The following is a 16,018-nucleotide window of genomic DNA, read 5'->3' as shown; positions in this document are numbered from 1 at the left end:
GCAGAAGGATCCCGATGATCCCAGCGCTCCAGGAGTTGGGGATTAACATGATTATACTAAAGATCATATACCACCCTCTGGGCACAAAGCTGGCATTACATGTATGTAAATGAAATATCTGCCCATCCCATAACCTCAATGGGTCATTTCTCCCAGCTTGGCCACAAACTTTAACCATACATCGCACTTCGTAGCTTTAGGTTCCAATATTATTTTACGTAGAATCCCCCCCCCCCCCAACAATAAATTAGCTCCTTTTTTGTTGTATCACATTCAGACAAGAAGATATGAACCCCTAGTTTGCTGGAGAGTGTTTGGCACTGCTGACACCGCATCTCCATTTTTTTGTCGTGAAAGAAACGACAATATATTATTGGCCACATAATGACTACAGCAAAAAGGACACAAAGTATTAGGGGACCACCAGACGGTATCTGCACCAAGCACACACAACTCTCGTCATGTGGAACGTGGATACAATAGCAGTGACTGGAGCTGGTATACGGCCAATCCGGTCTCTGCCAGGAATACAGAGCACCGCTAGAGGGTAGGTACTGGTAATAGGTCACATTTTTTCTACACATCCTAAATTAGTTAATATTCTACTTGACAGTTGAGTATAACCTAAAAATCTGTCCCGTTACCGAACTTTGATGCATAAGTGTAAACATTAAGAAGACGCTCTGAGTTACAAACTACTTCAAATACTGGACATTGGCTGGGGGGGACAGGTGCTAGAAGTGACCAATGGGCAGCAGAGGTATAGGTGTAATACGGAGAAGTACAGAGACCATGTGATCCACAGGAGGCGCTGTGGTGCCATCGTTACACACGACACACCGAGGGGGTATGAAGACTATAAGGAATGCCGTTTTCCCTCCGGGTACACACGGATCCCTAGAGATTCTCCAGGTAGCAGCTTCCACTTTATGCGTAATCAGTCAATCACCCAGGGGGCAGACGTGTAGATACAGCAGGTAGACAAGTGGACCCTTCCCATAATTTCACAGAATGTCCCCCTCCCTCCCACCCCCTCCACTTCCTGTAACAGGAAATATCAATCGTGCATTTCTTGTCCCTTTTCCCAGCACAGTAAAATGTCCTAAAGTGTCGGGTACAAGGGCACCAGACCCACAACTGGTGGAGGAAGCTATGAGGAGGGCTCCCAACCCCTGACCTTCCCGGAGTTAAAAATTGAGGTTTCTAGAACTCTAAAAACTAGAATTTGATGTAAGCTACAATTAGAAAGGTGAGTGACAGCTACTTGTTTGAGATGAATTCATCTCTCTCCCCCATTTCCTCCCACCTATGGTGATATGAAATAATGATCCCGCTCCATAACAGTGTCCAGTTAGAGTCTTCTCTTGCTAATCCAAATGTTGAGAGTAGGAACAGGACGACCCCGGGCTCCAAGTCTCCAAGTGAACAGGAGATTCCTACAGTTCGGTAGTTATTCTGTTGGATGCTCTGACGTGACGGGTCGGAAATAGGACAACGGAGGGCACAACTGGTCTGGATGTATACAAGAGGGAGAATGGGATAGAGGGTAAAGACGCTCATCCATCCCACCAGTGCCTCTGCCTTTCTCCAACCCCCCCCTTTCACAAGCTGGTTACACTTTAGAGTCTTGGCTGTGGGCCTGCCCATTGCTGCCCTGTATTGTCAGCCCGATCTCTTCCTTCTGCTTCTCTGGATTCAGTGGTTGGGACTCTGGGCTGCCGTCGGTCTGTGCGTAGCGGCCTGTCCGGTGCTCATGGAGAGCTGGGCCCCAGTCTTTGCTGGGTTTCACTGCGTTCTTCAACCGCTGAAATGAGGGAGAAGGGAGAAGTTACAGCGTGTAATCATAGCCTATTCCATATCCTTCACACGCTGAGCTGAGAACATTCACAGGTCAGAATAATAAGGTGAGTACATGAGTGAGGTGTTTTCTATGAGTGCAGTGCAAATAGTACCCATTACAAGTAATATCTTGTAGCTGCCTTATCACCTACATTGCAGAATATATCTGTTTGCCACTTTAAAATGACTGCACATTGGAACACGAGCGGGAGGACCAATCAGAATCTCCCATTTACACTCCCTGGTGCAGTGTCACGCAAGCCCCAATGCTGTGAGACTAACCACAGCTGCATTTAGCTCCTAGGGCAGGGGGGGGGGGTTACAGCATACATGGTAATGTATGGAGAAGCAATAAGCAATTCAGTCTGGCAATATCTGCCATTCATCAGATTTTGTCTGACTCAAACACGGCCAATCAGTTCTCTAGCTCATCGGCTTGTGTTCTGGAACAACTGAAAGATGTCTGAGAGTGTGAAACTGCCTGGGAATCATTGCCAGCAAACACAATTACAGGTGCTTCCTTCTTTAGTTATCCGATAAGTAAGGAAGGACATCGAACATCATATGCCAGAAGGGCCGATGGCTTAAGGAGGGGGGAAAGAAGAGACCCCCGCCCTCCACCCAACGTCTCTGGAATCATTAAGATTTCACGCAGACGGAAGGGGTGGAGGAGAGAATGGGCTGGCGCCCGCTGTGCTGGGCCGGAAAGAGACGGGGACGTGCCGCGAGGCCAGCCCCTGTGACTCGCGACACGCCCCCTTGCTTTAACCACGCCCCTCTTAACACGCAAGTGCAGGGCGGACTGCCAGGGCTGAAATACAGCCCCAGTCCGTCCCTGAATGACCCACAGGATGACTAACAGGGACTCTGTTACTAACAGGGACTCAGGACCTCATTCAGAGTCAGTCGTTGCGGGCACACGGTCGTACGCCACCGATGTTCGCTAAACTGCGCATGCGTAAAATTCGCAATGTGAGTGCGCAAACTAGCTGTTACGATCGGAAATAACTCTCTCCTTGAACTTGGCCAGGTCGTTAGTTTGAGTGACAGGATGAGGCGTTTGTGGGTGGTAACAGGGGAAGGTGCTTGTGAACGGGGGAGTGGAGATCCGAACGCAGGCGTGCCTGACTATGCAAACGGCGTTTTATGGGAGTGCACAAAGTAGTGTCATGGCACACGTGACATGGGAGGATTTTACACTGACTTGAGTGCTTAAGAGAGGGTATGGTCAACCTTAAGCTCTACGACCAGTTCCGTTGGTCTCGATTAATCCTTATATGTCCGGAGATGATGTGTAATGCGTACGAGAAGGGGGCGTATTTTTAGTCTTACGACCGCATCCTCCCCTTGGTCGTCCAGCTAACGATCCCATCTTAACGACGCAAATTGCGAGTGCATCATTTGCATATCCGGCCCCTTTTCCCGTACGACCGTGCGGGCGCTTCGACCGACTCTGAATGAGGTCCTCAGTGCCACGTTCAATTTTGCAGCACCGTCCAAAATTCTATACCAGGAATGGTGTAAGACAACCTAGGAATGATTTGCCCTATAAGTGGGAGACTCCTGCAGTGGGAGCAGCATGCCAAGCCCCCTCCCCTGTCTCTTCCCACCTCTCCGGAGCTGTGGGAGCAAGGGCAATTAACAGGAATTAGGCCTCAATAGTGACGGGCAGATAGACTCAGGGAGGGTGGTGGGGTATTATCGGGGGGCACCAGGTATATTACAGCACCCTTCCCATTGAGGCCGCAGCCATGGGACTGACATTCACTATAGCAGTATCCAATGCTTGGGGTCTCTCTAGAGCTGGGACTGGTTAAGGATTAGAGAGAAAATTGCTTTTCCGTCTTATTATTATTACACAGCATGCAGCTCTTGTATTGTACCTACATACAGAACTACATACAGATTACGTCATAGTCTGTACAGGTAACTAGTGCAACTGATTGATTTTCAGAAGCCTACGTAGAACAAAACACCTGTAAGACGTGAGGGTTCCCCTGTTTATTGCAGGAGGACAAGCTCTCCAAAACATGTATTATGTACAATACAACTATTGTTTCCTGACTTACCTGGTAGAACGTGTCCCCCTCGGAGCGACAGATCCTGAAAGCAGCGTATCCCGGGATACAGATGACTGAGGAGAGGGCCATTAAGAATCCCAGCGTAATGGCCCAGTTTGGATAGACGTAATCGTTGTATGAAATTGGGCGATACTGAACGACGGTGAAAATTAAGATAAACTAGAAGAAAACAGAGGAATACAATAAACACTGATATCATTAACGTGTCAGCCCCTATAAGAGATGAGCAGGGAAATCAGCAACGCTAAGGGAGGGGTTTGTGGCTGTTACCATGCTAAGCTCCGCCTCTTTGCTTACTAAGTCCCGCTTCAGCTCTACTGAACGATAAGCCTCCACCAGTATAAGACCATGTCTTGCAACAATCACAATTACATATCGGGAGTTACCGCACATCCTATGGCAAATACAGACTGAAACTCTATAGCCTTAAAATCTGAAACTTTGAGGCTGGAAAACAGGGAGCCATAATTTACACCAAGACTGCGCCTTTGCCAGTGGGACAGAAGTGTCGGCAGATTACATGGTTTGTAGCACAAAGAAAACCTGGCTTAGTTACAGAATCGCTGCCCATGGTTTCTATTCACAGGACCAGACACAGAAACTTACAACGCCCCATGACAGTCAATCACTCAGTCCTTTACATACATATATATTATCTATATAATTATTTCCTAAGGTCTGTTCCATCTCCTCAATGTGTGGGAGACAGGACCCGGTGGGTGCCAAGGAAGAGGAACAGGACGATATAAGTATAGGGGTGGGGAAGGGGGGTTGCGGAGGAACGAGATCAGCAGCAGTATTACAGCACCCTGGTTTCACCAAACAACCTAATACAAGCAGTGAGCATACATGAATGGGTAGAGTAACTGGCGCTGTCTAGAACTAATAACACTGTCATTCTTGTGAGGAAGAGAATGAATTTATCAGTCGGAGAATATCATATATATATATATATATATATATATATATATTTTCTATTCTTTTACACTCATTGTTATTAGCTTTAGGCCACACCAGGTCCTCTACCCAGTCATGTATGTGCTTTATGTGCAGATATGCACAATCGTTCTCTATAGCTGCGAGGCAGGGTCTATTAGCACTTATTGTTCTGGAAATAGTTTACAATATTACACTAATGGGCTCTGGTCCTTTTCCACTTTTTTTTCACAGATTTGGCTGCCTGGGCTCACTCTCCGTGTGGACACCTATCAGCATAGGAGGGGAGTCATTGCATATTTATGTTGTGTTATTTTTCAATTTGGTCAACACTGTATTTTGAACAATTATTTTATGTTCTTTGGGGCTGATTCTTAGTTGGACACAAATAGCACAGCTGGTACAGTAACAGGATCACTGGGTAACGAGACTTACAAATATAATGGCCGGGGAGACGAAACGCCAGCAGATCTGGAAGAAGAGCGGAGGGGGGAATCCCAGCATCATCTCGATGTCCTTGAAGTAGTTCCGGTGTCCTAGATTAGGTCAGAGGGAAGCAGAACATGGTGACACCGAGTCTACAGAACACAAACTATACACAGAACTACTATTAGCCTCCGGGGCAGTGAGGTAAGAGCCCTGAATGCTGGACCAGGAGTTGGCAGCGAGTTTCCGGCATTCTGCCTATAAAATTCCAGTTACAGACGACGATGATCGGATGTCCCTCTGTTGGGTCATTTCATATCCATATTACAGGTTGGACTCATAAAACACTTGTCGCCCCTCTCAGTCTATGGTTGGTTCAGTAGAGCTGGGCACACACTTGTCCAATCCTCAGGAGATCAGACTGTTTAATCCTTCTGGAGACCTGGTCGCAGATACTACATCTAATCTATGTGTACAAACTTGTCCAACTTTTTAGCCGACCTCCAATCTGCATCTGCTGAAAGGATCGTGTCACCGTATACACTCTTCCAATCTTTGTCAGACCGGCTGCCACTCACTGGGGAGAATAATTGGACAAACCAGTCTCAGGAGTGTACATACTTCTAAATTGGTCTGGTGATTGGCGATCTAGTCTCCTGAAATCTCAGCAGGTTTAAAAACCTTTTCACAAGACCAAAATTGTATGAAACCAGAGGTCTTTTGAGCGCACATACTACACCAATGTCTGACACACCAGTTGGTCTGAAGCTGGATTGGATGAGAGTTGGACAAGTGTCTACCCAGCTTTAGAGTTTTAAAAAGACATTTACCGGGATAGTAATAGATTCTGCTACAGGTCTCAGTTACATTATGTTGTGTACTGTACGTAGAATGTAGGATTTGTGAGCTGTCTGGACACATGATAGGCAGTAACATGTAAGTACCACACATGTATGTAACATGCTTTGTACGTAGTTCCTGAAGACTAGTTATGAAGAGGATTTGACGTACATAAGGTGGGTTACTGCGAGAGCCACTTACCATAAATGTACATTATGGCCACGCACATGATGCAGGAAATGACGACCAGCGAGAAGCTGGCAGCGTAGTTATCCATCAGCAGGAGCCAGTAAATGCCAGCCTGTAGGTAGGAGAAAGCACAGGTAAGTACGCCTCCTAATCACCCACTGCTGTGATAGTGCTGGCGCAATTAGGATGTAAGGCTCTAATTCAAGCGCAATGCATACTGTAATATCTGGTCAGATGTTACAGCCAACACTCCCAGAAATAATCCAAAGTGATCCGGTTCATGGACGCAAACGCGGAATCTCGCTTGATCTGACCAGCAAACCTCACGGCCCCACTGTCTTGACCCTGTGTGGCCAGCCTTAGTCATCGCTGGATTTATAATGACATCAGCAAGAGTATAACAGCACTGTGCGAGAGTTACCTGTGTAGTTAGCGGGATACCCAGCAGAAAACCTATCACTGCCACCCCGAGTGTCACCACAGTTTTCCAGCGGATGATCCAGTCATTGCCGATCTCATCCACAATGGCGGTGACCAGAGTCTCCAGCAGACAGAACTGCAACCAGGAGGATGTTATGGTGAATGGAAAGTTACAGCTACTGTTGGAGCCATAACGAGCTATGACCCCCCAAGTCAATTTCTAGTTGTACTTGTGATATATTATAATGTTACGCTGTGATTACCTGCGTCCCAAGTCCCAGAAGGATGAGCATAAAGAAAAACAGTAAGGACCACAGGGGAGATATCGGCAGCAGGGTCAGGGCTTCAGGATACGCCACAAATGCCAGCCCGGGACCGTGGTCGGCCACTTTGGACACGTCTACTCCCATGTGGTTTGCCATGAAGCCCAGAATGGAGAAGATGACGAAGCCGGCATAGACGCTGGTGGCGCAGTTGGTAATGCTGATGATGATACTGTCCCTGGTGGGAGATTAAAAAGCCCATTATCGGCGTTAGAAGAGAAAAAGAAATCTGGTTCATTTGGCTCTTGCATACAGAGGTGTCAATAATGGTTCACTTGATGCCAAATAAGGAGATGGGGTTTTGTCACCAACTATTCGCCCAGTAGGGATTTCCTTCCTGCATCTGCCCTCCTCTATTATCCAGTAAGCTGCAGTGGAAGGGCTGACGGACAGGAGGGTAAGTGGGACAGGTATGGACTGTGTCTGCCCAGCCTTGTATAATAAACAGTAACTATACATTTTAGGTTAACATTCATTTCATGCTGGTAATACATATGTGGTATTTATCCCGCTACAGATCTTCGTTGCCAGCAAACACTCATACAACGCATAGAAAATGTGTACACAGACATAAAACACACAAATAATACAATACACACAACACAAAGACAAGATACACACAACACACAGACAAAATACACACACAGAACACAAAGACAAGATACACAAAACACACACAAAGACTAATATGACATTAGCACAGGGGATGGATTTAGAGCCTGACTCAGAGTTGGGAATAGACTGAGGCCCCCATTTATTAATGATGGCACTTGTAATGCGATCTGGATATGACAGATAGCCCATTATAGCATTGCAAGATGTGATCATAGTGCCGGGATGTATTATAGAGCACATGCAGGAAAAGGAGCCCGTCCCTGCAATGTGCCGGAGCCACAGCGCATGCGCAGTCCTGCTGACTACACATGTGTGGCGGCCATTGCCGGGGGAGCGTTCTGTAGGAACCCTCCGCCGCCTAATTATGCGGTCTGTAGCCCATAGGCTCAACGTAATTTTCAAATGTCGTTAGCTGCGGGGGCCAATACCGGGAATGCATTGCATTCTGGATATTGGTAAATCTGGTAGCAACACATCCCCCATAGAAACCTATGCGGCTGCCTGCGGGAATGGAGGGATCAGAGCAGGTATTAGAGATACTTGCTCCGGTCCCTCCTTAATACATCCAGGGCTTACAAAATATTTACTGCTAACCCCCGAAACCTGGTGTTTTCGGGGATATAGCCACAAATATAGAATAATAAATGGGCCCTTATGGTAACACCTTGCTGCGCTGCAGGGGGGGGCCGATGTACCATGTGCAGAGAGATTTAGATGTCGGAGGGGTGTGCTCAACCTGAAATCTAAATTGCAGTGTAAAAATAAAGCTGTCCAGCATTTGTGGGCTACATGCAACAGCAGCCAGTATTTACCCCGCATGCAAGATAAATGTATGTACAGCATTTGCCCCCCTTGTACTGCAACATGGCTTGTCCAGGTTCACAGTTACTTGCTCTATCTTACTCTGGGCCTGATTCAGACCAGTTCGCTAGATGCGGCCGCTCGCTCCCTGCGGATGAAAATTCAGCTAAGTGACGTCAAGGCAGGCGATCGCACGGCAAGGCAAAAGCACGCCCACTATGTCTTGGCGAGCGATCACTTTGTGTATGCAGACGCCCATTAGCATATGGTGAGATACCCACTAGCGCACGTCATCTCCAGGAAGTGTATTTAAACATTGGTACATTGAGGACCATCGGAAGCGATAGCAGTGCTTGTGGTTGCCTCTACCCTACCGCAAGCACTGCAAGGATTTCAGTGTAAAAAAAAAGGCTGGTGACATGTACTATAACAGGGCCTGTTACTTATGCACGCCTCTGAAACGGCGTTGAGACACTCGGGCACGCCTGCGTTCGCACCTGCACATCCCCGCTCTCACTGGACTGCCCCGGTTACCACCCACAAACGGCCTCTCCTGTCACTCATTACACTGGCCGGTCTTTGCAGGGGCGAGCTGGTCCCGATCGCTATGAGTAGTTAGCGCACTGCGATGCATACGTATGCGAGATTAGCGAACATTGGCAGCAGCGAGCGGACGCTTGCTAGCGACCGGGTCTGAATCAGGCCCTCTGTTCCCAAATCTGATTAAGGCACTTATTCCAAAATGCCACAACTTACTGGTAATGAGCCAGCACTGGTGTAACCGTAGTACCTACCTGTAACAGTTGTTGTGAAACTTGTTATATGAAGCCATCGTAATGAGTCCACCCCACGCGCAGCCCAGCGAGTAGAATATCTGGGACGCCGCGTCTCCCCAAACCTGCAGCCAGGGACACAGAGGAGAGGACCCAGTTACAAAGAAAAAACTGGCACAAAATAAATCATGTTACTGCCTTTGGGTACAGCACAAATCTGGTATCCAGGTACAATCGTATCCCATGCACATTGTCCTATTGAAAATAAACTACTATATACAGTATAAAGGCATGGCTGAAACAAAGCACAGGAAAGTAAGAGAAGTACATGTATATATGTAGGTAAAGTTGTAGGAGGTGTGTACAATCAGAATAATTAAAGTGGACTGAAAATGAAAAAAAAATATATATATATATATTGAGAAAATTGTGTCCGGGATGTGAGGACGACAAGCAGGGACTCAAATTAGATCAAACTGTATGAAAATTTGAATTAAAGAGCACAAACACAAAAGGTATTTTATGCAGCTACTAGAACGTGATTTCGTGACAACATGAAATCCTCTTTGCACAGCCGTGCCTGCGTGTATGGGTAAGACGGCAATACTGGGGGTGCTGCTGGATCCTTACAATGGTCAGAGATTTCTGGCCTAACTTGGACCAGGACTGTGACTTGCATCATACAAAATTGACTTTTAATGGGATTAGATTAGGGAGGTGGCCACAAAGTCAGTGTCTGTAGGCACCGAAATACAGATAGGTGCGTCTTTAGCCTTTCTGCATTACATCAAGAGATGTCTGCTCACTGGGCCGGATTAATTATGGATCACAACTGCGATTAAGCACGCAGACGGACGATTGCTGTACACTGCGCATGCATTGCAGTGCACGAAGGCTTCACTGCGATCGGACTGCGCAGTGTCCACGCAGACCCATCGTAGAATGATTGCCAGGAAATGAGAATTTGGGGGAGGTGATGGGGAGGGGTGACTGGCGAAACGCAGGTGTTCCAGTGCGTTTGAACGCCGTTACAGGGGCGTGCATAATTAGTCACTGCGATGCCATACGCAGCTTGAGCTTTCACTGCGTGCGATGAGGTTATCAATTCCTGAGTGAGGTCTGCAAGTGTGCAGTAGGCTCCGATGGTACTCGATGTTACCGATGGTTTTGCAGACTTGCAAAGTATTATAGATGTGTGTAAGGGGATGTGAGAGTCCTTATGTTGGGCTGCGACGGCATAGCGATCGCAGACATTGGCACATTTTCGCTCTTGGATATTTTCTGGTAATTTGACAATTTAGCCACTAGATGGCGCTGTGCTATTAAAATGACACAAATAAATGCAGGCACCTCTGTCCCAATAATCCACCTCAATTTGAGGAAAGCCTGAAAGAGACCTGAACACGAAAATAAGTTACCACATATGAGGAGTATCAGATTCTATGCCAATTGTTTATATACTATTTATAATCTTGGAATTCTTTGCCGTAAATTTTAGTAAATACGGCTTTAAATTACGCACAGTTGCAGTAACACTATTTCCCATTTACCAACAAGGACGGTTTCAGCTGTGTTTTCCTATTACTGTTCTGTAATAGGCTTTGTACGGATTCCCGTTATTGATTGGCACGGTGCAGTAATGTAAGATCAATACAGAGAACAGGACCCAGGGGACAATTTATCAGAAGATGTTACACAATTGTTTATTAATTTATTAACATTTACTTATATAGAACCAGCATATGCCATTGAGCGTTACAAATTAAACTAAATATTCAGAATGGAACATGTCAGAAATGTGAGGTTTTACTGACACATGGTAAATGTTGTAGTCAGAGTGAATACAGAGGGAGAGAGGGATAAGGATACAGGACATTTACCTACAGTGCTGCCCATTCCCTCTTTATATAGTCTTATTTCAAGACCCTGTAGCAGGGTGGCTGAGCGACAATCGCGGTTCTGTAAGGATCCAGGTCGCTGAGCCGGGATACCCCTTGGTGGGTTGGGACCGGTCCCTGGAGACCAGCGCCGCATCGGGGAGCCCCTGGTCAGGTGGCAGACCGGGGCGAACCGGCCCCTGGCCACCGCAGCAGGGTCCGTAGCGATTGTGAAGCTCCCCACCAGTCCCCGCCAACATGCCCAGCTGAGGATGACGCTGGGCCTGGGGACAGCGATGGTGGGCTCCTGACATCGCTGCCCCTGGAGACGGCCCGGCATCCGCGGAGATGCTGGCTCCGCCAATGGCACTGGGCCGGGGCTGCAACGGCCCACGGCCGTCGCTACTCCTTGTAGGGGAAGGCGGTGAGCCGGCGTCCACTGGAGTGCCTGCACCACGCCAGCTGGGGGCAGCAACGGGTGCTGGGGCAGCGACGATGGCTAAAACAAGGGCCGCAGATAGCCAGGTGAAGAGCAGAGAGCCGCCGCCCACCATCTTCCACAGAGGCCCATTTAGGCACCCCTGCTAGGGCCCAGGATAGGGGCATTAGGCCCAGATAAAGGGGAGCTGTTAGAGCTAAACCCTCATAGTGAAGGGGCGCTGCCCGTGATAAGGGCATTAGGACAGATAAAGGGGAGCTGTTAGAGCTCTACCCTCATAGCGAAGGGGCGCTGCCCGTGATAAGGGAAGTAGGCCAGATAAAGGGGAGCTGTTAGATCTCCACACAGAGGGTAAGGCCCCGGGCCCCTATAAGGAGGGCACACCGGGCAATAGGCCCTAGATAGATGGACACTTAGGCCCAGCCAGGCCTATATAGCTACATACCCAGATTGCATTTATATAATCATTGTGTGCTGTGTTTTACATACAAGTTTGGTTTGCATGTTGCATTTATATAATCATTGTGTGCTGTGTTTTACATACATGTTTGGTTTGCGTGTTGCATTTATATAATCATTGTTTGCTGTGTTTTACAGACATGTTTGGTTTGCGTGTTGCATTTATATAATCATTGTGTGCTGTGTTTTACATACATGTTTAGTTTGCCGTGTTGCATTTATATAATCATGTGTGCTGTGTTTTATATTCATGTATTCTTGATTTGCTGAGTTTAGCTGGGATGCACCAGAGTAGCCAGCATTGGGTCCTTATGCGCAGAGCAGCAGTTAGGGGGGAATCGGTATGAAATACCGACGGCTGAATAGCTGTCCGTTCTCATACCGACGCTGGAAGGTTCAAGATCTCGAAAGGCCCGAAGGTTCAAGATCTCAACAGGAGGTGGTAAGTAGGGTAACCCTCCCCTATCCCCCCCTAACCCTCCCTTGGTGGTGTCTAACCCTAAATCTCCCTGGGTGGTGCCTAACCCTATTACGTCACAGTGGTGCCTAAACCTAACCCCCCCTACCCCGCACCCTAAACCTCGAGGGAGGGGGTGCCTGACCTTAACCTCCCCCGGGAGTGCCTAACCCTAACCCCCCCCCCCTCCCTGTAGCCTAACCCTAACAATCCCGGGGGGTGCCTAACCCTAAGTTCCCCCGGGGGTGGCTAAACCTAAACCCCCGCGGCTAACGCTACCCATTCTCGGTTTACCTTCGTTCGGGATGGCGGCTGTCAGGATTTTGTTGTGGGGCTAAAGATAGACGTCGGGATTTTTGACTGTCGGGATTCCGACGGCTGGTATCCCGGCCGCCGGTAATGTCACTGCATCCCGTTAGGGGAAGTAGATGACCAACCACCAATCCCAGTGGGGGCCATCCTGCTTTTGCCGTGTTCTTCCCCACCCTAGGTCCGTCCTCAACCCTTCCAGACCCCAGGACCGTCCACCAGGAGTGCGACGATGGCCTGAAGGTGCAAGCGAGTGGCAGAAATAGGTGCCCCGAGACACCTGCACGGAAGCAGGCTTTTGGCATCACCCTGTTGTCACCCCTTCTCGCCTCCCAGTCGTCTCTTCGCCACTTTCAACTCCGTCCTCCCCCCTCTCCTCACTCTCTGCCATTGACTATGCTGCCAACTTCACATCTAAAACTGAATCCATCCGTCAGCACATCACTACCAACCTGACACTTGTCATCCCATTCTCTGCTTCCCACCCTGCCTCTCCCCATTCTCTCCATCCATTTTACCCAATCCAGCCTTCGCACCCCTCCTCCTCTCCCCCTCTCCCATTGCCGATTCCCATCTTGCCCATCTCTTCATTCTCTCCCTCACATCAGGCACTGGTTCCTCTGTATTCAAGCAGGCCCTTGTCTGCCTCATTCCTATAAGAACCCCACCCTAGATCCGGACATTCTCTCTAATTATTCCCCCCCCCGTGTCTCTCCTACTCTTTGCCTCCAAACTCCTTGAGCGAATCGACTTTCTTTCCTCCCACTCCCTGCATGACCCATTTCAGTACGGCTTCCGTCATCTCCACTCCACAGAAACTGCCCTCACTAAAGTCATCAATGACCACTCCAAAGGCCACTACTCTCTGCTCATTCTCCTCAACCTCACTGCTGATTTTGATACTGTGGACCACTCTCTCCTCCTGCAAATCCTTCACTCCCTTGGTCTGCGTGATACTGCCCCCTTCTAGCTTTATTGCTACCTCTCTGACCGGTCTGTCTTGGTCTCCTTACATGATTCTACTTCTCCCCCACTTTCACTACCGTTAGGTGTCGTCCAAGGTTCTGTTCTCTCCTATTCTCCCTCTATACATTCTCCTTAGTTGAGCTCACCTGCTCCTTTGGCCTCCAGTATCATCTCTATGCTGATGACACTCAGATCTACCTCTCCTCCCCTGACCTTTCCCTCTCTCTCCTCACTCGCATCTCCAACTGTCTCTCTGCTATCTCCTCATGGATGTCCCAGAGCTTCCTTAAACTTAATGTGTCTTATGGGGCCCATACATCAGCTATCACAAAGAAACAATTCACAGATTCTGGGTGTTAACGTTTCTCCAGTCCACCAATATGCGCTAATACAGTGCAGATATTTTTCAGTGGTTTGCAGATCATTTTCACCAAAGAACTCATCTGCCAATCGTGACGGCCCATCATTTTACTAGTAATGGTTTGCAAAATGGCTGATCGGTACCATACACTAGCAATCTACAACCCAGATTGGTTGGTGAAATCCAACATGCTCTGACGGCTCTGCCGGCGGAGCGCACTGGACTGGGCCAGGCAGGGGATCTGCTGTCGCAGAGAGGAGGTGGTGATGGCGTGACTGCCAGGTCGGGGAAGCAGAAGCAGCACTTGTCCCCCTCCTGCAGGACAAAGTTGGCTGTATAGCGGGAAGTGACAGAGAGGAGTCACGGCCATCACGCCAGCCTTAGCCATATGTTGAGGCTGAGAGGTAAGGGCGAGTATGGGAGAGCGCGGCCTGATGCCCAGGGAAGGGGAGGTGGACAATGATATCACTGCAGGCTTTGGCTCCAGACCTGCTGTCACTTGGTGAGTCCGAGCTCCGTGTCACACTCCGCAGCCCAACCTCACCTGAGTGTGACTGTGTCATGTCCACTGCCCGGGTGAGGAGGAGGGATGTGAGCGCGGCTCCTTCCCACATGTCTCTTAGCAGATAATACATCAGTGTAGCAGTAAATGTGAGGTTAATTCTGTATATTATTATTTTCCATCCAAGTGTTTCTTTCCTGTGCTCTCCTTGTGTATCTTTAGTATGGGGACCACATAATGCTATGGCTTCACTGTTTATAGCTCATGTTTTTAATCATTCAAGCATTATCTGTCTCCTTTTCTGTTGTATGAGTGATGGAAAAGGGGGGGGGGGGGGAGTCATGTGGTCACACCCCATCCCCGCGAGGTCACACCCCTTCTCTAGCATGCACAGGTGTGCCCTCCTCACTGATCAGACCTCATCTCACTCCCAGTTTTCTCTACAATTGAACACTGACTCTCCTTGTTGATGAATTCCTCCCACTCCCTTTTGTCTGTGCTGCTCCCTACCACTGGAACTCTCTCCCTGTCAGACTCACCACCTGCCTTCAAATTTCAAACAGCTCTCAAGACCCACTTATTTATTAAAGCCATCCTGCTCTCATCCTAACCGACTGCTCCATGCTTCGTCCTCACTGTCTCTCCCCTCTATGTCACCTCTGTCTGTCTTCCCCTCCCCTTTAGATTGTAAGCTCTCATGGTCAGGGCCCGCTTCCCTCATGTGCTTTTCCTCACTTACACCATCATCACCTTCTCACTGCCAACCACAGTACCAATCCTTTGGGTTCTGCCACCCAGCTGCTTATTTGGGTACTATGACTGTTGCTACAGCAATGTTTATTAGCCTCGTCCATTTCCTGCAATGTTCTGGACTGTAAGTCACTTTTTTCTTGTTTTGTTCATTCTGTTTCAGTTGTCGTACATCTGTAAGGCGCTGTGGACCCGTCGTGGCACCACATAAATAAAGGATATTAATGATAATAATTTACCTTGGCTTCCAGGATCTTGTCCCACTGCGGGGTCAGATAATACAAGATCCCATCCACAGCTCCCTCCAGGGTTATCCCACGAATGAAGAGGATTGTGAGGACCAGGTAGGGGAACGTTGCTGTGAAATAAACCACCTGAGGGTACAGGAGGACAGTGTCATGAGGGAGGAGGGATGTATGGGGAGCAGGATTGAAGGAGAGCGGAAGATATAGAGGGCAGAATTGAAAGGGAGAGGGCGACAATGGGAGAAGAATTGAAGGGATGGGGGAGATATAGGGGGCAGAATTGAAAGGGAGAGGGAAATATTGGGAGGGAAAAATTGAAGACAAGGGAAAGATATTGGGGAAAAGATTAAAGACAAAGGGGGAGATATTGGTGGAACGAGTGAAGACAAAGGGAGATATTGGTGGAACGA

General features: G+C 48.4%; 1 protein-coding gene across 9 annotated transcripts in view; it reads right to left on the bottom strand.

Annotated features, from left to right (window-relative positions):
• Positions 1-1,039: 1,039 nt before the first annotated feature.
• Positions 1,040-16,018, bottom strand: part of SLC6A9 (solute carrier family 6 member 9) — a 164,810-nt gene continuing 149,831 nt past the window's right edge. For all 9 annotated transcript variants that reach the window (XM_088460671.1, XM_088460670.1, XM_088460669.1 and 6 more), the window contains 8 exons: positions 15,603-15,737; positions 9,265-9,368; positions 6,995-7,232; positions 6,733-6,867; positions 6,324-6,423; positions 5,292-5,392; positions 3,909-4,079; positions 1,040-1,804 (listed from right to left, as the gene is read on the bottom strand). In XM_088460671.1, coding sequence (XP_088316797.1) covers positions 1,613-1,804; positions 3,909-4,079; positions 5,292-5,392; positions 6,324-6,423; positions 6,733-6,867; positions 6,995-7,232; positions 9,265-9,368; positions 15,603-15,737 — 1,176 coding nt within the window. In that variant the 3' untranslated portion in view covers positions 1,040-1,612. The remainder of the gene's footprint in view (positions 1,805-3,908; positions 4,080-5,291; positions 5,393-6,323; positions 6,424-6,732; positions 6,868-6,994; positions 7,233-9,264; positions 9,369-15,602; positions 15,738-16,018) is intronic.

This window comes from Taudactylus pleione, unplaced genomic scaffold (genome assembly GCF_031769625.1).
Source record: "Taudactylus pleione unplaced genomic scaffold, aTauple2 ptg000969l, whole genome shotgun sequence".
Taxonomy (NCBI): Eukaryota; Metazoa; Chordata; class Amphibia; order Anura; family Myobatrachidae; genus Taudactylus; species Taudactylus pleione.
This window is presented reverse-complemented; position numbering and strand designations above follow the sequence as displayed.